The 21,033-nt window shown below is 55.0% G+C and overlaps 1 protein-coding gene across 3 annotated transcripts; it reads right to left on the reverse strand.

Moving 5' to 3' along the window:
* Positions 1 to 1,119: 1,119 nt before the first annotated feature.
* Positions 1,120 to 20,208, reverse strand: DVL3 (dishevelled segment polarity protein 3). Of its 3 annotated transcripts, none has more exons than XM_044004549.1 (16): positions 20,002 to 20,208; positions 12,790 to 12,859; positions 12,048 to 12,169; positions 11,770 to 11,879; positions 11,354 to 11,489; positions 11,127 to 11,220; positions 10,951 to 11,020; positions 9,668 to 9,807; positions 9,387 to 9,463; positions 8,889 to 8,956; positions 8,309 to 8,458; positions 7,521 to 7,652; positions 7,180 to 7,347; positions 3,359 to 3,577; positions 2,862 to 3,266; positions 1,120 to 1,816 (listed from the first exon to the last, which is right to left on the reverse strand). In XM_044004549.1, the coding sequence occupies exons 1-16, from the start codon at positions 20,160 to 20,162 to the stop codon at positions 1,800 to 1,802; spliced, it is 2,139 nt and encodes a 712-aa protein (XP_043860484.1). In that variant the 5' UTR covers positions 20,163 to 20,208; the 3' UTR covers positions 1,120 to 1,799. The 3 variants fall into 3 exon arrangements, with proteins under 3 accessions (XP_043860484.1, XP_043860482.1, XP_043860483.1); XM_044004547.1 differs by having other exon boundaries at positions 1,120 to 1,821; XM_044004548.1 differs by lacking the exon at positions 1,120 to 1,816 and having other exon boundaries at positions 2,711 to 3,266.
* Positions 20,209 to 21,033: the final 825 nt, after the last annotated feature.

A 21,033-nucleotide genomic window follows, 5' to 3' on the forward strand; every position in this document is an offset into this window, starting at 1 on the left:
TAGAGGAGGACAGGGCACATTTGGGGGTAATCCAGAGTCCTACTTGGCATTGAGTCCATATAGGGAAGTCGTGTGAAATTGGCACAAAAAAGCTGGGAGGACACCAGATCTCAGGAGGAATTTTGAATGCCAGGTGAGCCTGAGCTCAACTCTGGGCAATAGGGAACCACTGGAGAGGTGTGAGCAGAGGAGGGAAAGGACCAGATCTACATGTGAGAAAGATGATACTGTCACTGGCAGGAAGTGGAGTCATGTGATGTGAGCCTGACTAGGGTAGGGGCAGTGGGACTGAGGAGGAGGGGACTAACAAAGAGTACGAGCTGGAATTTGATTGGAGGTGAGAGCAAGGCACAGTCATAGATTCAAAGCTGAAGGGGACCTCGGAGGCCACAGAGTCAAGCCCCCTCATTTTACAGAGGAGGAAAATGAGGCAGAGTGGTTAAATGACCTAGGGTCACACAGCTAGCAAATACCCCATGTGGGATCTCAGTATTTAACAGTAGGGACAACCCCACGGTTTTGAGGGTGGGAGCCTGGGCAAATTGTTGGGCCCACTGGCACAAGAGGCTCACTGGCCAAATTAAGCCTCATTTCCAAATCCACCCTGAACCTTTCTTCCCTCTAGGCTAGGTGTGCCACCTGCACTGCCCTGCCCCCAAATCTCCACGTGTCCAAAGGCTCAGGCAGCCATTTCTGGACAGCCTCCCCTGATGCATCTCACTCTGAATTTCATTCAGGATTCTCTTGGCCCTCTGACACTGAGTGACGTCTGTGTGTTCATGCCTTTGTGCCCGACTACAAGGTTCTTGGGGTCACAGCTCCCCATGTGTGACTTCTCATCCTCCTTCTAGAATGTAATGACCTTGAGAACAGAGGCTGCCTTCATTTTGTATTTGTACCCCAAGCACCAAAAGCACTTAATAAAGGCCATTCATTCATTCATTCACTCACTCACTCATTCATTGGCTGTTGTGTTCATTCTGGCGTTCTTATGCAAGGCTGAAAAGACTATCTTGAATGAAGACTGGTAGACTGAATGTCTCTGGGCCTCCCACCTTCCTCATCTGTCCCTGCTGGTAGTCAGAGGACCCCTACCCTAGTCATTGGGAGGGCAGCAGCTGTGGTACCTGGGAGCATTTATTGTAGAGAAATGGCCAAGATTCGTACATACTCAACGAGCCTGGAGGTGGCAAAGGCCCAGAAACCCCCAGGGACAACCAGAACCTGGCTGGCAGGTGGGCTCTGGCTCTGCTCTGTAGCAGGAAGGCTGAAGGGGAAGACAGGCAGGCTCTCTGGCCACCTCCGGCCCTAGGCCGAAGCTGATTCCAGCCCAGAAGGCTTCTGGGTAGGAAGAAGGGAAAGACTTAGGACCTTATCAGCTGACTCAGGGAAGGACAAGTGATTGAAGGATGCATGTGTGGAAGGGAGGGAGGATATCAGAAGGTTCACAGGAGGCCGAGGTGGGGGCAGGGGAAGGGAGGAGTGTGTCAGGGCCAGCCTAGGAGAGAGCTATTGGAGGGGGCCATCCTTGAGTCAGTCACTGGTCAAAACTGTCCAGGCCCTGGAGCAGTCTCCAAGGCAGGGTACCCTTGAGTTCAGGCAGACCGCCAAAGGCTGAGGTGGAAGAGGGACCTTGGCATGGATGAGTGGGGGAAGCAGGGACCCTGGGGTCATGGGGAGGTAGGATGGGGCATCTTCAGGGAGCACTGAGGGGGCCCCAAGTGTGGCGGCTGCAGGAGGGCCGGGGCTCCTGGTCTCCTCAGGGTCAGGACCTCCCCACGCTGCGTGCTCAGAGAAAGTCAAAAAGCCCGAAATTCTTGGCTTGGTTGAGGAGGAAACAAAGAAAGAAAAGACATATTTAAGCCCCAGGGGACACTGGGACTTGCTGGTTAGGGGGGTTACAGGGTTGGCAGCAACCAGCACGCAGGCATGGGGGTTGGTGGGTGTTAGAGAGGAGGGCTGGGCCCCACCCTGGGGGCACTGCCCGGTGGGCCTGCCCTTGGGGGCAGGAAGCTTGACTCGCCTGGGGAGGGTCAGTGTGGACGGCAGCAGATGCAGGACGCAGAGGCCGAGGATGCAGGCAGGAGGGGAGTGAGGGAGGCCAGGGGCCTGACTGGCAAAGCCCAGTGGCCCTGGGAGGCATTGGCAGGGCCAGTCCACGGCCTCCTCTGCTTCTGTGTCTGGAAAAGTCCGCACGTCTGTCTCAGGCTAAGTGTGGGTATCCGTGTGTCTGTCAGCATCAGTCCATGCACATGTCTCTATCAGGTAGTTTGTGACTGTCAGAATTTATGTATTCCTGTCTGCCTAGTGTGTCTGCCAGTGTGTGCGTGTGCATGTGTGTGTACTCTGTGAGGTCACCAGTGTCTGTGTGTGGCACCCTTGGAGCTGAGTTGGCACTTGGGTTGGCATGAATGGGAAGGAAGGCAGGTGCCCTTCCCACGAAGGATCCCGAGCATGCGGTCCCAATGGGGGGGGGGGAGGCAGCAGGCGGCAGGGGGCAGGCAGGAGCCAGGCTTGCCCAAGGGGTCTGCAGGAGCCCTGGGGGGCGGTTAGGGGGCAAGGGAACAGCAGAGGAAATAGTCAGGCCCAGGCTGCAGCAGCTGGAGGTGGGTTAGAGGCCTGAGGTGGCACAATTAACGGCAGCAGCAGCAGCCCTGAAGATGCCCCCTCCCTGCCCCACCCACTCCCCCCACCAGTGGTCAGCTCCCAGTTTAGTTCACTTTAGTTTATTTCCCTTTGTTTCGTTACCAGACAAGTAAAAAGAGCCGACTGGTGAGGGCACCAGCCCTGGGGCCTGGGGGACGGGGCAGGGGCCAGAGAGGGGACGGGAACCGCTCACATCACATCCACAAAGAACTCACTGGGGTTTCCCATGGCCATGCGGAAGGACTGTCTGCTGGCCGTCAGTTCTGGGGGCACCGAGGCCAGGTCTCGGCCTGGGGGAGCTCCCGGGGGGCCCATGGCGGCGGGCGGAGGGGGCATCATCAGCATGGGTGGGCCGTAGAGTGGGGGCACCCCTGGGGGCCCGTAGGACGGGTGTGTGTGGTGGCTGCGCAAGCTGTGGGCCAGCGAGTGGTGGCTGCGCACGCTGTGCTCGCTGGCAGCTGGGCCAGAGCGCTCGCTGGGGGCTCGCTCCCGTCTCAGGCTGCTTCGGCTTGTGTGGTCTGACTCGCTTCCGCTGCCCCCTGACTTGGCGTCCCCGGCCTTTGGGTCCTTTTCCTTCCGCCGGTCGCTGCCGCTGCGGTTGGAACCACTGCTCCGGCTGCCTGATGGGGGCACAGGGAGGGCGAGGCATGAGGGTCTGAGCCTGGGAAGGAGCCCCTGCCAGTCCCCAGCCCCCAGCCCAGGGCCCGCTTACCTTCGCTGTGTTGGCTACCTGCACTGCCCCCACCGCCATAGCTATACCCTGGCTCAGGGAAGCCGGGGTGGGGGTTATAGGGATGTGGGGGTGGTGGGTACTGGTAAGGGAAGGCCATGGGCCACGGGGCAGCCCCCGGGTGTGGGAGAGGAGCCAGCGTATCTTGGTCCGAGGCCCCACTGGAGCCATCCTGGTCGTGTAGGGACAAGTTAGCCATGTCTGCAAAGGAAAACCAAGATAGTGGGCTTCCAGGGCTGGCCCCCACCCTGCTTCGGGCCCTTCCGCCTCATCTCAGCTCTACAACGCCCACTTCACAGTACGGCCCTCAAAGCTGGGCCTGTAGTCCACATTTCCTGCCTGACTGTGTACACTCCAGAGAAAATATTTTTTTTTTTGGTGAGGCAATGGGGGTTAAGTGACTTGCCCAGGGTCACACAGCTAGTAAGTGTCAAGTGTCTGAGGCCGCATTTGAACTCAGGTCCTCCTGACTCCAGGGCTGGTGCTCTATCCACTGCGCCACCTAGCTGCCCCCTTACACTCCAGATAAATTGGACATTGTAGGACCCAGCTCTAGAGCTGCAGAGAACCTCAGGGGTCATCTAACACAACTGTCTCATTTTACAAATAAGGAAACTGAGGCCCAAGGCAGTTAAGTGCCTTTGGATCAAAGATGTTCTGTTTTTTAGTTGTTTTTCAGTCATGTCCGACTCTCCCTGACCCCATTTGGGGTTTTCCTGGTAGAGATACTGCAGTGGTCTGCCATTTTCTTCTCCAGATCATTTTATAGATGAAGAAACGGAGGCAAACAGGGTGACGTGACTTGCCCAGGGTCACAATGCTAGTAAGTGTCTGAGGCTGAATTTGAACTGAGGTCTTCCTGACTCCAGGCCCAGAGCTCTATCCTCTGCACCAACTAGCTGTCCCTTATCAAAGATCTAGAATTGTCATTTTTCTTATTTTAAAAAAATGTTATTTTTAAATTTAAAAACTTGATTTTGGGGGGTGGCTAGGTGGTGCAGTGGATAGGTACCGGCCCTGGATTCAGGAGTACCTGAGTTCAAATCCGGCCTCAGACACTTGACACTTACTAGCTGTGTGACCCTGGGCAAGTCATTTAACCCCCCATTGCCCCGCAAAAAACCCAAAACCAAAACCAAAACCAAAAACAGAAACAAAACAAACTTGATTTTTAAACTGTTTTAATGAAAAATCTTTTACTCAAATAAAGCCTGCCTTTCCTTCTTCCCATTGCTCTCCTTCTCTACCTCCTCACACTCCATTGAGAAAGCAAGAAAAGCCACAACCCTCCTATGAACATGCATGGTTGGGCCCTCCAAATATGAAAGATACAGAAATAGAAGGGTCTGCAGAGGCCATCCAGACCAACTCCTTTATTTTACAGATAAGGAAACTGAGGCCCAAAAACGTAAAAGGGATTTGCCTGTAGGGAGTAAGTGGCAAGCCTGGGATTCAGCCTGACCCCCTCAGGCAGCCAGCGCAATCCTCCATACAAGCTCTCAGCTGCTAATGCCGTCCCCTTCTGGGTTACCTCTGTCTACACCTTCTGTGTACCTAGATATTTTACTCATTGTTTCCCCTTTTAGGGCACAAGCTCCCTGAGGGCAGGGCTTGCTTTTTGCCTCTCCCTATCCCTAGGATTTAGCACAGTGTCTGGCTTAACAAAGGGATTGCTCCACAGTTTCCTCTGTACTTTGCTCAGGCTGTTCCTTATCCTTAGGACATCCCCTCCCTCTCCCTCTCCCTCTGGAAACTGTCCCGTAGCAATGAACAGGCCAGCTCAGAAGTCACCAGCTCCTTGACCAATGGAGCATGGTGCAAGGGTTAAGGTGTTTAATAAATGGTTGTTGACTGACTGAAACATACCTATGTCTCCCCATGCCCCCCAAACGCTCACTTGATTCATCTATCCTCTAACTAGCTCTCCTGCCTTTTGGGGCTACACTTTTCAAGAAGGTCGTCTACAAAAGGTGCTTCCACCTCCCCTGTTCTTACTCTCTTAACTCTCTGTATAGTCTGGCTTCTAGCCTCATCATTCAGTACAAACCCCTCTCCAAAGTTACCAGGGGTCTTTTCTCAGTCCCCATCCTTCTTGTTGTCTGCAGCCTTGGACACTCTCCTCCTTGGCACTCTCTTCTCTCCAGGTTTTTGGGACAGCTCTCTCTCCTGGTTTTCTTCCTACTTATCTGATGGTTCCTTCTGTCTCCTTTGCTGAATCATCTAGATCATGCCCATTTCTCCCACAATACTATCTGATTGGTGATTTTATCAGCTCCTGTGAATTCAAAGGCCATTTCCATCCTGATGATTCTCAGATACACTTAGCCAGTGTATCTCTCATGGTGTTCAGACTCACAACTTCAACTGCCTATTGGACATCTCTAAACATCTGAAAGTTAGCCTGTCTAAAACTAACTCAGTATCTTTCCCTCCAAGCTCTTTCCTCTTCCGAAATTTCCCTATAACTGTCCAGGACACCATCATTCTCCCAGTCACCTAAACTTAAATCTAGGAGTCACCCTGGACTCCTCATTATCTCTCACCTGCCCTACTCAGGCCCCCACATTCTATCTATGGTCTAGGCTTGCTAATTTCACCTCTGCCACATCTCTTGTCAACTTCACCTCTGCCACATCTCTTGTCAATTTCACCTCTGCCACATCTCTAGTCAATCTCACTTCTGCAGCATCTCTCTAAAATGCCCCACTTCTCTCCTCTGACACAGCCTCTATCTTGGTACAGGCCCTCATTGCCTTAGGCCTAGACTACTGTAATAGCTGTTGGTGGGGTCGGCCTGCCTCGAGTCCCTCCCCACTCCAGTCCATCCTCCACTCAGCCACCGAAATGCTATTCCTAAAGCTCTAGTAGCTCTGCTAAGAACATCCCCCCAAATCCTCACAAAGAGTCAGATATAACTGAACAATGAAAGCTAGATCCATGCCAAGTTTGAGTTAATTTTCTTTTTTTTTCTTTCCTTTCTTTTCTTTTTCTTTTTTTTGTGGGGCAATGAGGGTTAAGTGACTTGCCCAAGGTCACACAGTTAGTGTCAAGTGTCTGAGGCCACATTTGAACTCAGGTCCTCCTGACTCCAGGGCCGGTGCTCTATCCACTGCACCCCCTAGCTGCCCTCGAGTTAATTTTCCAAGACTTGTCCTGGAGTTCCTTCCCCAAGCAAGACATGGCAGTGCCACTTTACTCTGTGTAAGAGCAACTATCACCCGCTCTCATGAACCTTAGTCTGGGCCATCTCCTGTCTTTGCTTGACCAAAGTGTAAGTAGCTTCTGGTCAACGTAGCTGGTTCAAAGTTCTTTGGGCCAAGCAGTTCTCTGACTTGAGACAAAAATCCATGACCGCTGGCCCTTCCTTGTCATGTTTGGCTCTGAATGAACATTTCCCCAGACTCATCCATACATATTTTAATTCTGCATGCTCAATATGGCTCCGCTTCCAAAGGAGGCTCTAGGAGAGCAGAAATTCCTAGGTTCTGAACTTTCGAGTTGGCAGGGACCTCAGATGACCACTATTCAAGCCCATTTGTTTTTCAGATGAGGAAAACTGAGACCCAGAATGAGTCATAGGATCAGAGATTTAGAGAGGCTTCAGAAGCCAACTAGTCTAATTCCCCATTCAGCTGAGCAGGACACACACACACACACACACACACACACACACACACACACACACACACACACACACACACACCCTCAGTTCATCAGCTCAACTTTTTCCAATGACAGAGAAGGTGGGGGTGGGGTGGGGAGTTGGGATAAGGTGCCAGGGAGGGGGGTGGGGGAGCACGTACTACCGCAGAGGTCACCGAAGATATAATAGCACTGCTCTGAGAATGTAATCTTGTTGACTGTGTGTCGGATGAAGCCAGCTTTCAGCAGGTTGCTGGCATATTTCCGGGCCTCACGCCGGTCCGTGAAGCCCTCCACGTTGTGGTACAACCAGTCCACTACATCTGAACCTGGAGGCAAAAGTCAAGCTCTTGAGATCCTGTCAGGGAGGGGGTTCCTGCCCCAAGCCCCAGCCCGCCTCACCCCAGGATCTCGGGGACAGTGAAGCCTGAAGCTAGCTCTGCCTCAATGGGAGTTGTCAGCATCCTGGGCACTGGCAGAGGCTGCTGGGGCCCAGGCTTACCGATGAAGGCGTTGGGGATGGTGATCTTGAGCCACATACGGTCTCGGACCTCCAGTCCAGACTCGGGGGAAGCCATAGCTTTAACTATGGTGGCCATGTCGCTGTGGATGGACAGGTGAAAGTCATCGAGGCCTGGGGGGGGCAGAGACAAAGCAGTGGGAGGCAGAAAGAACCAAGGCTTGGGAGTCAAGAGGACCTGGGTTCAAATCCTGACCGAGAATTTAGGGAATCTCCCTTTCCCTCACTGTTTTTTATCTGTAAAATGAGGTGGTTGGAACTCCAAGATGACCCCTAGGGACTGTTCTAGATCTGGAAGTCTTTGTTCTAAGTGGAATGTAGTGGAGGGGAGTGATAGTGGCAGGCCCTCCACCTCCCGTTTCAGTGAATTTGGACAAGAAACGATTCAGTATCTACTCTGTGCCAGGCACTGTGCTAGATTCCAGGGATAAAGACAACCACAGAAAGGGTCTTGGCTCTGCTGCTGATCCCCTGTGTGACTCTGGGTAAGTTACTTCAGATCCCTGGAATCTGTGAAAAGGATGTTGGACCAGATCACCTTTGGGGTCCTTTCCAGTTCTAAATCTATGAGCCTCTGACTGCCCCCGAGAAGGGCCCTGAGGTGGCTGCAGAGAGCACAGGCTGCTGGCTCCGACTCCTCCTGTCTTCTGCATTACTCTCTCGTCTTCCCCTTCCACCTTCCTCCTCCTTCCCTTCCTCCCTTGGGGAGGCCGCATCCATAGATGAGGGCCCTCACATTCCCCATCTGAGGAGGGCGGACAGGCACTCACGCTCAGTGTCGGGGATGGAGCTGGCTATGGAGGAACTGGTGGATGTGATGGTACTGAGGGCGGGGCTCATGCCATAGGCTGGAAAGGTGCCTGTCATCGCTGCCGTATGGGACACCCAGGCCGCAGGGTCAATGGGTCGGATCGGCTCACCTGTGGGGGGTGAGAGACAGAGTAACAAACCAACAACTCCTCTCTCTTCTCCCCAGCTCCCCCCAGCCGAAAGCCTGGGACAACGACCAAGGAAAAGAGGATGGGACAGAATGAAGGGGACTGACTGTATGACTCTGGCACAGTCATTTTGTTTCTCTGGGTCCCAGTATCCTCATCTGTAAAGTGGGAGCAGTTGGACTCCCTCCTGCAGTCCCTTCCCACCAAAGGTTTCAGGGATCTCAAAGTTGCTTTTGCTCCTGCCTCTCCCTTCCTGCCTGTAAAGCCTTCTTCTTGGCTAGGCTTGAGAAGGAGCTGTTCCCTGGGGGTGTGGAAATGACATCCCCAGGGGTAGCAGAGGCAGGAGGTAGGAGAGACAGAGGCTCACATGTGCTGGGCACCAACTTTAGGGACGACTCCCCCATCCACTTACTCCTGGGCAGGGTGAAGCAGCCTCGGGGGCTGGGGTCCCAGCACTTAGCCACCGTCAGGGTTATGGGCCTGCAACCAAGAGGCAAGGGGTCAGGGTTAAGTGTTAGATCCTCTGTCTGTCTCTGTCTCTCTCCTCTACAACATGCAGACTCCCTTTTCCCAGGGACAAGCTGGGGACAGGTTACAGACCCTTCTCTGATACCCACAGACTCTCCTCTGTGGTGTGGTGGGAGTGTTGTTTGAAGTCATGGAACCTGGATTTGAATCTTGCCTTTGGCACTTACTAGCTGTGTGACCTTAGGCAAGTCACTTAACCTCTGTTTGTCTCAGTTTCCTCCTCTGAAAAATGAATGAGTTGGACTAGCTGGCCTCTGAGGTCCCTTTCAGCTTCTCGGTCTGTAATTCTATAATGACCTGGGTCATTGACCTGTCAATTGAGTGGCTGTTCTCTCTCCCTCAGTCCCAGTTAGCCCTCTCTCCCTTCCCTCCCACTTCATACCCTGGTTTGTGCACGATTTCTCGAAGCACTCGGACAGCATCATCATTACTCATGTTCTCAAAATTGATGTCGTTTACCTGGGGATGAAAGCACAGGAAAAGAAGCGAGCTGAGTCACAGCCAGGTCTCCTCTTCCTTCCCACCAGCTCCCACCCCAGATTCATTGCAAACAACTGGGCAGGGGGATCCTATTCGGAAAGGAGGGGTTTGCGACTGGGAAACCCCTGGCTTCAAGGACTAGGGATGCGGAGCCTCATGGGTGGTCAGGAAATGCGTGGGCACCTGTAGGAGCATGTCCCCCGGCTCGATCCGCCCGTCGGCAGCCACAGCTCCACCCTTCATGATGGAGCCAATGTAGATGCCCCCATCACCTCGTTCATTGCTCTGGCCCACAATGGAGATGCCCAGGAAGTTGTATTTCTCTGTCAGGGTCGGGGTGGAGGGAGAGACAGGACAGTACAAAAAAGAGTCACACTTCTGGCCCCCCACAAAATGCAAAGACCTCAGCACCACCGATGACTATAGGAAGGCAGCTGGCTAGGTGGCAATGTGGGCAGAGGGGCGGGCCTGGGCTTAGGAAGACCTGGGTCCAAATCTGGCCTCAGCTGCTTACCAGCTGTGTGACCCATCGCTTAACCTCGGCCTCAGTTTCCTCTTCTGTAAAGTGGGAATAATAATAGCCCCTAGCTCCCAGGGTCGTTGTGAAGTTGAATGAGAAGCTGTAGAAGATGCTTTGTAGACCTCAAGGGCCTATACAGATGTCAGCTGTCATCCGTTCTGCCTGAACCTGATGGCACTGAGGCAGTGACTGGGGAGTCAGCAGTCACTTCAGAAGGTTTTTCACCGGATCTTCAGGTCCTAAAATCAAGGCTGGCAAGGACCTCAGAGCCATGGAGCCAATCCCTTCCTTTGACAGGTCAGGAAGCAGGCCCGGAGAGGGAGAGCGGCTTGTCTGCCATCTGGGCAGCATTTGAATCTGGGTCCCAGGACTCCACAGGCAGGGCCTGGCCAGAGGACACTGGGGCGGCCCATCTGCAGAAGTGCACTGGCCAGCTAGGGAGAGTGGATGGGAGGGACCGGAGAGCAGGCCACCTGAGGAGGCTCAGAGGCTGCGAACAGAAGGCTGGCACGGTTATCAGAGAGGGGATTCCTGTTCAGGCACAGGTTGGATTGACCGGCTACCCCTGAGGCCTCCGTAACATGGTCAGAGGAAGCCAAGTGACCGTGACGGGTAGGAGAAGGCCCTGAGGGGATAGAGGTGGGGCAGGGATATGGGGAGGCAGGAGGGGGTCCAGGCCTGCTCCACTTGGCCTCAGAGGACAGGACCTGGAGCAAAGGGGGGTGGCAGGAGCTCGACTGAGGCTCAGTACCGGGGACCCTTCCTAATGCTGTGCAGTGTCCAAAAGGCCCTCCCTGGAGGCCTGCAAGCAGAGGTGGGGGGCCCTTTCACTGTACATACCCCCCTTGAGGGAGGGGCAGATTCCGATCCTGGCTAAGAGGAGAGACATGGAGGGCGAGGGGGGAGGGGATGGAAAGGGATGAGGACAAGTCTCTGTCCTACTCACCCATGTTGAGCGTGACGGTGATGATGTTGAGGGACATGGTGGAATCCGTGATGCTGCTGAAGGATGAGGACTGCAAGAGAAGAGGCCCCTGAGATGGGGGAGCAGCCGGGCCCCTGGTGCCCTCCACCCAGGGACAGAGAGGCCCCCATCTTCAGGTCACCCAGGGCGGCACGTACCCGTTCGATCCGGGCCACCTTCTGTTTCCGCCGGCGCCGCTTGTGTCTCCTCATGAGGCGGGATGCGCTGCTCTGTTCTGTGGAGCTGCTGAACCTGGAGGGCCCATAGTCCTTCCCCTCAGTGTCCCGCCGCAGGGCTCAAACTCTCCCAGTGTCCCCTGGGGCTCCTGTGGGGGGGTGTCCCCTCCGCCCTCAGCCCCACCTGAAGCCCTCCCCTCTGGGCTCACCTGCTGGTAGAATCATCCTCATCAGAGTCAAAGAAACTCGTGGTTTCCAGCTCACTGCTCATGAGGGTGGAAGAGCTATCGTAGCCCCCGGGCTCCCTCCTCCGCTCACCTTTGGCTGTGCCGTTCATCCGGGCCACTGTGGAGGAGGGGTAAGGCATTGGGGGGGGGGGCGGCAGCTGAGCAGATCAGTGGGGGAGACCCAGACTCCAAGCAGGAAGGGCCTATGGGGCTGAGTGGTGTATTCTGGGAGACATGGAATCTGGGGGCCCGAGTTTGTATCCTGGTTCTGCCACTGACTACCTGGGGGACCTAATTTAAGTCCCTTGACCTTTCAGAGGAAACTGGACTGAGCTCTGAATGTACCATCCTGTGGGACAGGCAGAGGGGCTGGGGGTCAGGGTCAAAGGGGTACGCACCGTGCTCCGGCCCATCCCTCCGCCGGGGCCGCTCCTGCTGCGCAGACACCAGGGAATCAGTCTCAGTGTCATTGTCCAAGTTCTCCTGGCTCCCCCCACCACTGTGAGGGCTGCAGGGGGAGAGGTACCCACATTGGGGGACGCTCCCGTTTTTGGGCCCAGCCAGAGGAAGGTCAGTCTTTTCTCCCACTAGCTGGAGGCTCCATTCCTCTCTTCCCCATCATCTCTCTCCCCACTGGGTGTCCTTCCTCCCTCCTCCCTACCTTCTCTCTACTCACTGGAAGGAGGGAGGCCGGGAGTCCCCAATGCCACCTGTGCGCTCCATGGGAGGCGGCAACTCAGAAGGATTGTCAGGGCCGAAGGAGCCAGGCTCGGGGTGTGATCCCTCTGCTGACACCAGCTAAGCAGGGCAAGACCACGGAGATTAGAGAGAAGTCAGGTTACTTATTATTTTGGGGGGTAGGGGGTGGCTGTGGACAGGAGAAGGGAGGGCCCATCGGCAGGCTGGAGGGTTGGGGAGTAAGATGGCATGGCCTTGTGTTTACAGAAGAGCCGGGGTTGGATCAATCACTACTTTGTTTTTTGACAGGCTGTGGCACCCTGGGCAAGGCACCCTGGACCTCAGATTCATCATTTGTAAAATGTGGGGAGGCTTGGGATGGTCTACACAGGCCCCACCCTGTTTTAAATTCAATGAAATGGGCTGGGAAGGTGATTGAGGCAGGGCAGACTCAAGGGGACGGGCAGGAAGCCAGGTCCCAGACAAGGAGGTGCCTTGTCTCCACAGTAGCTCCTTGACCCTTCTCCTGACCATGCCTGCCCAATGCCCAAGGAGAACGAGCGATCCAGCTTAAAGAGGGAACCTAGGGAAGACCCTGGCCCTGGAGGACCAAGTGCGATCCCCCACGGCCCATGAAGTCCACCTTCCTCCCAATACCAGCGGAGCTCCCAGATGGAAAAGAGAAGGGGAGAGACAGATACGAGTGAGGGGGAGGGGAGGCCAGGGCCTCTCTTCCTTACCCAGGATACCACCCGGCCATTGAAACACGGGAGTCTTGCATTGTCATCAGAGATCTCTTCCTTCACCACCCTGAAGGCAAGTGGGGAGGCCAGTGAGTCGGGGGAGGCACTTCCTGGAGCAAGGTCTCCATCTGCCCCTTTGCCGCTTCTCCCCACTGCTCTTGGTGCCACTCTAGGGCCAATCCTCTGCCTCACGTCCACCAGCTAGCACTTCTCCCCCTCCCAACCTGTTGTCTTTTCTCCAATTTAAACATTCCCAGTTCTTTCTACTGACTCTAGAAATGCAGGCAGCTGGTGTCCCACCTCAACACGCCAGCTGGGCCTCTGCTTTCCCCTCCCCACCACCACCTGCTCCCAGGTACCCTCTGTGATCTCTTTGCCAGACCCCATCACATCTGCCCTTTCCTTCTGATTCTCTCTTGGTGCCTCCTCCCCGGGCCCAAGCCTGGAGCCAAACAAAAAAGGCTCCGCAATTCCCTCTAGATGGAATATAGTTCTGTGTGTGTGTGTGCGTGTGAGAACACATGTGCAGCATTTGTCCAACTTTTGATGTCAGGACCTCTTTTTTACTCTCACAAATTAATGAGGACCCCTGCCCACACAAAGACCTTTGTTTTATGTGAGTCATGGTTACCAGTATGAACTATCTTAGAATTATTATTTGGGACAGCTAGATGGCTAAGTGGATAGAATGCTGGGCCTGGAATCAGGAAGACCTGAGTTCAAATCTGGCCTCACTTACTAGCTGTGTGACTCTAGGCAAGTCACACAGTTTGCCTCTGTAAAAATGACTTGGAAAAGGAAATGGCAAAACCACTCCAGTATCTTCACCAAGAAAACCCCACGGGCAGTGTGGCCCATGGGGTCACAAAGAGTTGGACAAAACTGAATAAGAAGAATTATTGCTATAGCTCTGACTTCACAGACTCCCTGAGGGAATCTCAGGGACCCCCAGGAGAATGTTATTTGTCAGCAGGGACCGTCTTGTTCTTGTATCCTACATGGCTACACAGTAGGTGCTTCACAAATGTTTGTTACACGACTGAATGAATTAGCTTGGGATTCTGGCTTTGAGTTCTAGCCTGGCAAGATGTGGGAGAGTGTGGAGGGAAGGGAGAGGGAGAATGTGGAGGGAAGAGAGAGGGAGAATGTGAAGGGAAGGGAGAGGGAGAATGTGGAGGGAAGGGAGAGGGAGAATGTGGAGGGAAGGGAGAGGGAGAATGTGGAGGGAAGGGAGAGGGAGAATGTGGAGGGAAGGGAGAGGGAGAATGTGGAGGGAAGGGAGAGGGAGAATGTGGAGGGAAGGGAGAGGGAGAGTGAGAGTGGAGGGAAAGGAGAGGGAGAGTGGAGGGAAGGGAGAGGGAGAATGTGGAGGGAAGGGAGAGGGAGAATGTGGAGGGAAGGGAGAGGGAGAGTGGAGGGAAAGGAGAGGGAGAGTGGAGGGAAGGGAGAGGGAGAATGTGGAGGGAAGGGAGAGGGAGAGTGGAGGGAAAGGAGAGGGAGAGTGGAGGGAAGGGAGAGGGAGAATGTGGAGGGAAGGGAGAGGGAGAATGTGGAGGGAAGGGAGAGGGAGAATGTGGAGGGAAGGGAGAGGGAGAGTGGAGGGAAGGGAGAGGGAGAGTGGAGGGAAGGGAGAGGGAGAGTGGAGGGAAGGGAGAGGGAGAATGTGGAGGGAAGGGAGAGGGAGAATGTGGAGGGAAGGGAGAGGGAGAATGTGGAGGGAAGAGAGAGGGAGAATGTGGAGGGAAGGGAGAGGGAGAGTGGAGGGAAGGGAGAGGGAGAATGTGGAGGGAAGGGTAAGGACAACCCAATTTCCCCTCGAAGTTGGAGCTGCTCTTGCTTGGAGGAAGAAATGTGCTTGGCTGCCTGTGACCCTCACATTCCTGGAGTCTGGGCCAAGTTTGCCGAATGAGCTGATGATCCCCAACCCCCACAGAGTCCCTCTTCCCCCCAGCTGACTAAGGAGATCCAAGGCACCCTCTTTCAGGCCAAGACAAGAGACAGGGCCGCTCAAAGAAGGGCAAGGTTAGAAAGAGGAGAGATAGGCAGGGAGACGACCCTTGAAGGACCAGGGCCCCATGGACCAAAAGGAGTCAAAGCAAAGCAAAGGGACAGACGGGAGCACCCCAGAGCTTTCTGAGGGCTCCTGAAACTGGAAGTCAGGACTACGAGGCCACATGGCCCCTCTCCTCTGGGACGCTGGGTCTAGCTCCCACCTCCAATCCTGGGGCTCACTGGCACAGTGGAGATTCAGAGTCAGGAAGAATAGGGTTCAAGTCCTGCCTCAGACACTTCCTAGCTATGAGAACCTGGGCAGGCCACTCTCTGAGCCTACTTCCCCTTTTGTAAAAGAGGTACAATCCCACCAACCTCCCAGGATGTTGTGGGGATCAAATGAGATCATGTATGTCAAGTGCTTTGCAAACCTCAAATCAATTTATGATCATCATTGACTCAGTGGAAGCTGAGGAGCCAGGAAGTGTCTCGGGGAAGCTGGTCACCTTTCTGGAGAGAGGGGCTTTGAATTCTCATTTACAACCTGGCCCCTCCCTACTTGTCCAGTCTCCCCTCCACATACTCTGAGATGTAGCGACTCTTCTTCTTGGCTATTTCTCAAACAAGATATTCCACCTCCAGCCTCCTGGCATTCTCCCTGGCTGTGCCCAATGCCTGGAATGCCCTCCCTCCTCCCACCATGTGCAAGATGCTTTTCCTGACCTCCCTTAACCTGTGTGCTTTCCTTCTGTTGAGTATCCCTGATTTTTCCTGTCCATGACAGCTTGCTGGTTTGCACACTGTCCCCTCCCTTAGAAGTGAGCTCCTTGGGGCAAGCTAGGTGGTGCAGTGGATAGAGCACCGGCCCTGAAGTCAGGAGTACCTGAGTTCAAATCCGGCCTCAGACACTTAACACTTACTAGCTGTGTGACCCTGGGCAAGTCACTTAACCCCAATTGCCTCACTAAAAAAAAAAAAAAAGAAGTGAGCTCCTTGGGGGTCGGGACTGTCTTTTGCCTCTTTTTTGTGCTCCAAGTGCTTAGCACGGTATGAGGAGGCATATAGTAGGTGCTTAATAAATGCTTGTTGACTGACTACAAAATGAGGGGTTTGATCCCAAGGGCCTCTAAGGTCCCTTGCAGCTCTATTGAACATTTTAGAGGGGACGTGGCATCCGTCCCAACAGAACTGGAGCTGCCCAGTGTTTTTTAATAGACACCTCTTGTTCCGCAGCAAGATTATAGGTTTCTCCAAGGTAGGGAGTGAGGGAGTCTCCTTCCTTCCTGTGTGTGCCCCAGACCACCCAGCACAGGACTAGTCACTCCATCCCATCCGCTCGACAAATATTTACCGAGCACCCACTGTGGGCTGAGGCTGAATCAATGTGCCCTGTTCTGAGCATTTCAAAACCCCACCAACTCCTCCCCAAGCATAGGCTGAGATTTCCCCCCTCTCCCTACGCTGGCCATGGTCAGGCTCCCAGCCAAAGAATGACAGAGAATGTCTGGCTCTGGAAGGGTCTTCTGAGTCCAACCCTCCCATGCTGCAGATGAGGCTACTGAGGCCCTGGTAACAAAGAGGACTAGCCCAGGGTTAAAGCTGGGTGGGGCATGAGTTTTCAAGCCCAGTTTTCTTAGCGTATTCTTTTCTGTCTGGCCCAGATGGTGGCCATGCCCAGCCATTCCCTTCCCCGAATCCAGCCTCCCTGGCCTGCCCTCAGGAAGCCATCCCTCCACCCCGAATGCCTGGGCCCATCAAACGGGGTCTGAAGAGACTGAGTGACCGGGGGACATCATGCTCACCATCAACCAGTATGGCAGAGCTGACAGACAGCTGGGCTTGGAGTCACACTGGCTGGGGGACCCTGGGCAGGTCACAACACCCCAGGCAACTCTCTAGGACTCCCAGGTACACACACCTTCATGGGTGGAGTGAATTTCCTCATCTGGAAGCTCCTTACAATGGTCCAGTCAAACATCACATTTACATGGTGCTTTAAGGTTCGCTGCGTGCTTTCCCTACATTCCTTATCTGGGCTTACTGATTCTGGCTGAGGCAGTGCGGTGCAGTGGGCAGAGTGTTGGACTTGGGGGCACATTCTGCCTCAACACCCCCTAGCTGTGTGGCCGTGTACAAGGCACTTGACCTCTCTGGGCCTGCTTCCTCATCCACAAAATGGGGCAAACACCTGTGGTACTGCCCTCATAGAGTTGTTCTGAGAACCGAATGACAGCAGGTAGGAAAAGGGCACCAGACAAACAGGAGCCATCCTTTTTATTTTGACTGGAGCTGGTGATTTCATCCATATTAGGAACTTCCAGGAGACAGGGCTCCCTCTGCCAAAGCTGATCTCCAACTGCTCTAACATTTATGGGCTTAGAGAGTGGCCTGAGGCACTGAGGTGAAGTGACTTGCTCAGGGTCACAAAATCAGGCTTGTATGAGAGGCAGAACTTGAAGCTGGGTCTTCCTAACTCCAGGTGGCCTATGACCATGGGACTTTGAACTTTCCCCCCAGGTAGATCATGGTTTTCTCAAGGACAGGGACAGAGTGAGCCTCCTTCTCTTGCACATCCCACAGAGAAACTGCCTTTCAGTATTGTAAGAGATGGCAATAATTATTCTGATGGGAGGAAACCAAGGCAGAAAGAGATGAAGGCACTTGCTCACGCTTACACAGTTGGAAAGTGTCGGGGGCAGAATCTGAACCCGGGTCTCTCTTGACCCTAAGTCTGACACTTGTCTGTAGTCACACAACTAGTAAAGAGATTTCTAGACCCAAAGGAATATGGTTAGATTTGACAAATGTTATCAAGTGCAGGGATGAAATTATGCCATCCCTGTCCTCAAGGAGCTGATAGTCTAGTCGACGATGAGATATACTCACAGTGAGTTAGAAAATGAGTGGGCTGGGAGCTTTAAGGAGGGCAAGAGAGGAGAGGAACTCAGAGGACTCGGGAAATCTTGGACATGGGGAGAGGCCCCCTCTCCTTGGCATGTGGGACCTCACATGAAAGGCTTCTCCCCAGTGTCTTTTTTTTTTTTTTTGGTGAGGCAATTGGGGTTAAGTGACTTGCCCAGGGTCACACAGATAGTAAGTATAAAGTGTTTGTGGCCAGATTTAAACTCAGGTCCTCCTGAATCCAGGGCTGGTGCTCCATCCACTGCGCCACCCAGCTGCCCCCTCCTCATCTCCTCCTTTACCTTCTTTCCTACAAATCTTGTCCATCAACAATGGGAGCACCTTGCCTTGGAAGACCAGCTGGTGTTTCTAAACAGGCCTCCTTATCTTTGTCCATAAACCTCCCGCTTCCCCAAATTTCCTTCTTTCCCCAGAGGATCCACCATCCCTCCAGCCCCCCAGGGTGGTCAGCTCACACTGGCCTCCACTCTTCCTTCTTCCTCATAGGACAGACCCAATCAATTCTACCTCCCCCCTAGGGCCCTCATCATCTTTCCCCTAGGCCTCAGTCATAGACTCCTCATGAGCCTCCCTGTCTCTAGCCTCTCCCCTTTTCCTAGTCATCCTTCATGCAGGTGCTAAAACAGTGTTCCTAAAACCCAGATTTGCTAATGCCAATTCCCTGACCACAAACCTTCGGGGCCCCTCCTAACATTATGATAAAAGACAAATTCTGATACCAACCAAACTGACCTACTAGCTGGTCCCCAGAAGGGATTCCCCATTTTCTACCTCTGGGCATTTGTCCTGACCATCCCCTTGCCTGAAACGCCCTCCTTCCTCCCATCGTCTAAAAGAAGAGCCCTCTCTTCATTCAGGAGCAAGTTCTTCCAACAAAGCCTTCCCAAATCTCTCCCTCCTCAAGAACACTCCAATACCTCCCTGAACCGAATGATGAAGCTGGCTCTTCCACCAATGCAAATTTCAACCCATTCATGCTTTCCCATCAATTCACCCCAGCGAGTGCTGAAAGCCTTCCTCAATTTCTCCTCAAATGACCGCTGTGTAGTGTGTATTTATACAGAGCAAAACGCAAGGTCCTCAAAGACAGGAACTGGCTCCTTTCTTTGTATTCCTAGTGTCAGGAACACTTTAGGTGTTTGGTGAATTCACCTTCTCTTTGACCAAATGAGTCAAATCCAAATGAAGGTCCTGACCCAACTGCCTTCTCCCAGGAGCCCTCTCTGGGTGCTCCTCTCAGGACCTGGGCCAAGAGAGCTCAGGTCCTTGTAGTATGGATGGACACTGCCAAGGTGGAGGGAGAATAAATGGAGACTTCCCAGACCAGGGCTGGACAATAATAATGGGAGCTGACATCTGCAGATCCTTCCAAGCACTTTTCATATGTTATCTCAAATGATCCTCTCTGTTGCAAGGGATGGGCCAGCCCAGAAAAAGAAGCTGCCTTGACGATGAATAACCCCCTCCCCACAACTCTCAGTCTTCCCTTCCACAAAGCAGGACCCAGGAGAGGGAGAGAGAGACACACACAGAGAGAGAAAGAGGGAGAGAGAGAGAGAGAGACACACACACACACACAGAGAAAGAGGAAGAGAAAGAGGGAGAGAGAGAGAGAGAGAGAGAGAGAGAGAGAGAGAGAGAGAGAGCGAGCGAGCCAGACCTGGGGATGGGGGCTGCGGAGGAGGCAGCCCATCAGGCCCCGGAGGTTGGGCTGTGGCCACCCCCACTGGGCCTCCTAGCCTAGCCCCCAGTCCCTTCTCCTGCCAGACTGAGTGGGAGCCCCTCCCCCATTCCCAGGGGAGCTGGGGGGAGGGGGAGGGGAGGGAAAGGGGGGCCTCTCCAGGCCAGCTGCTACAAAACCTTCCGGCTGCAGCAACATTCGCTCCAACATTCCATCCCCTCTTAAAGGGGAAGTCTCTTCTAAATCCCCCCCATGCTGGGCATTGGAGCTGGCTCAGAGCAGGAGTGTAGGCCCCGAAAGGGAAGGCCCTCCTCCGTACGAGGGATCCCTCCTCGCTGGGGACCCCCGCCCCTTCGGGCGCCGAGAGAGGGAGCCCCCGGAGCCCGCCGCACGGGTGCTCTCCTAGCCCTGGACCCCGAACGCGCCGCCACTCCGGGGGCGGCGGCGGCACCGCCCACCAGCCCGAAGCTCAGCGCCGGGCAGCCAGCTGGCACGGCGCGGCCCCGGAGGGCTGGAGCGGCCCGGACCCGGGCGGAGGCCCCCGGGCGCTGTCCGTCCCGCTCCGGGGCCCTCGCTCGGCGCCCCCCGCCCGGGTCCCCGAGGCCCGCGCTCACCCGAAGTCGTCGTCCATGGACTTGAAGAAGAACTTGTAGGTGGGCCGCTGCAGGACGCCCTTGAAGTCGGCCAGGGTGACGCGCTCGGCGGGCAGGGGCAGCTTCACCAGGTACGGCGTCTCCTGGCCGTCCAGGTGGTAGATGATCTTGGTCTCCCCCATGGCCCCGGCCCGGTCCCGCCGCGCGGCCCGCGCCCCCGCCCCGCCGCCGCCGCCGCCCCCCGCGCCCTGGCCTCGGACCGGCCGGCCGGAGCGCTCGGCTCCCAGGCGAGGCGAGGCGATGCGCTGTGCTGGGCGGCCGCGGCTCCCTTGTTCTCCGGCCGCCCCCGGGTCCCAGCGCCGCCCGTCCGCTCCCCGCCTCCCCCCAACCCCCCTCCCCCCTCCCCCCTCCAGCTGCCCGCCGCAGCTTCCGCTCTCCCAATTTCCCTGGCTTTGGAGGCGACGGGGACTCTTCCGGCAGCCCGCTCCTCCCCAGTAGCCCCGCCCCGGGATTCTCCGGTCACTGTCCCTCCCCTGCCCCCCCCCCCCCCCCCCCCGGCCTCAGTCTCCTCCTCTGCAAAGCGAGTGGGGCGGGCCAGAGGAGCTCCGTAGGCCCTTGGCAGCCTCCCGATCCTTTGTGAGCGTATTGATTGAATCGGAGGCTGCCAGCCCTACGGGGGCTCTAGGGAAGAACCTGGGGTGCTATTAGAACCCGACCGGGCGCCCTGCCCATCGACCCCCAACTGTTCCCCAAACCCGGAAAGTGACTGGGCCACAATCACAGCGACCGAGCGTTACAAAGCTGCGACCCGAACTTCCTCCGAATCCTAAGCCAACCCATATACGGCCTCCGATCACAAAGCTGGGGGGCTCACAGGGGTCAGGGCAGGCTGGGCTTTGGCCAGGAGCGCTACCACTGAGCTCTTTACAAGGGGGGCACTGGCTAAGGGCGGTCTAAACCAGATCAAGACACGGTCTCTTGATTTCCACTTTTCGTTGACTCTCTATAGCCAATAGACCAAGCCTTGCTTAGGGATGAGAAAACGCACCACTG

This window comes from Dromiciops gliroides, chromosome 4 (genome assembly GCF_019393635.1).
Source record: "Dromiciops gliroides isolate mDroGli1 chromosome 4, mDroGli1.pri, whole genome shotgun sequence".
Lineage (NCBI taxonomy): Eukaryota > Metazoa > Chordata > Mammalia > Microbiotheria > Microbiotheriidae > Dromiciops > Dromiciops gliroides.

Bases quoted from the DNA above. Each gene is read 5' to 3' on its own strand.
- DVL3 (XM_044004547.1), bottom strand. From the start codon at position 20,162: ATGGGGGAGACCAAGATCATCTACCACCTGGACGGCCAGGAGACGCCG. The intron at 11,490-11,769 runs GTGCGTACCCCT...CCTCCTCCACAG, and splicing joins GAGGGATGGGCCGGAGCACG to TGGCCCGGATGAACGGCACA. The intron at 1,822-2,861 runs GTGAGTTCTTTG...TCCTCAACCAAG, and splicing joins CATGGCCATGGGAAACCCCA to CCAAGAATTTCGGGCTTTTT.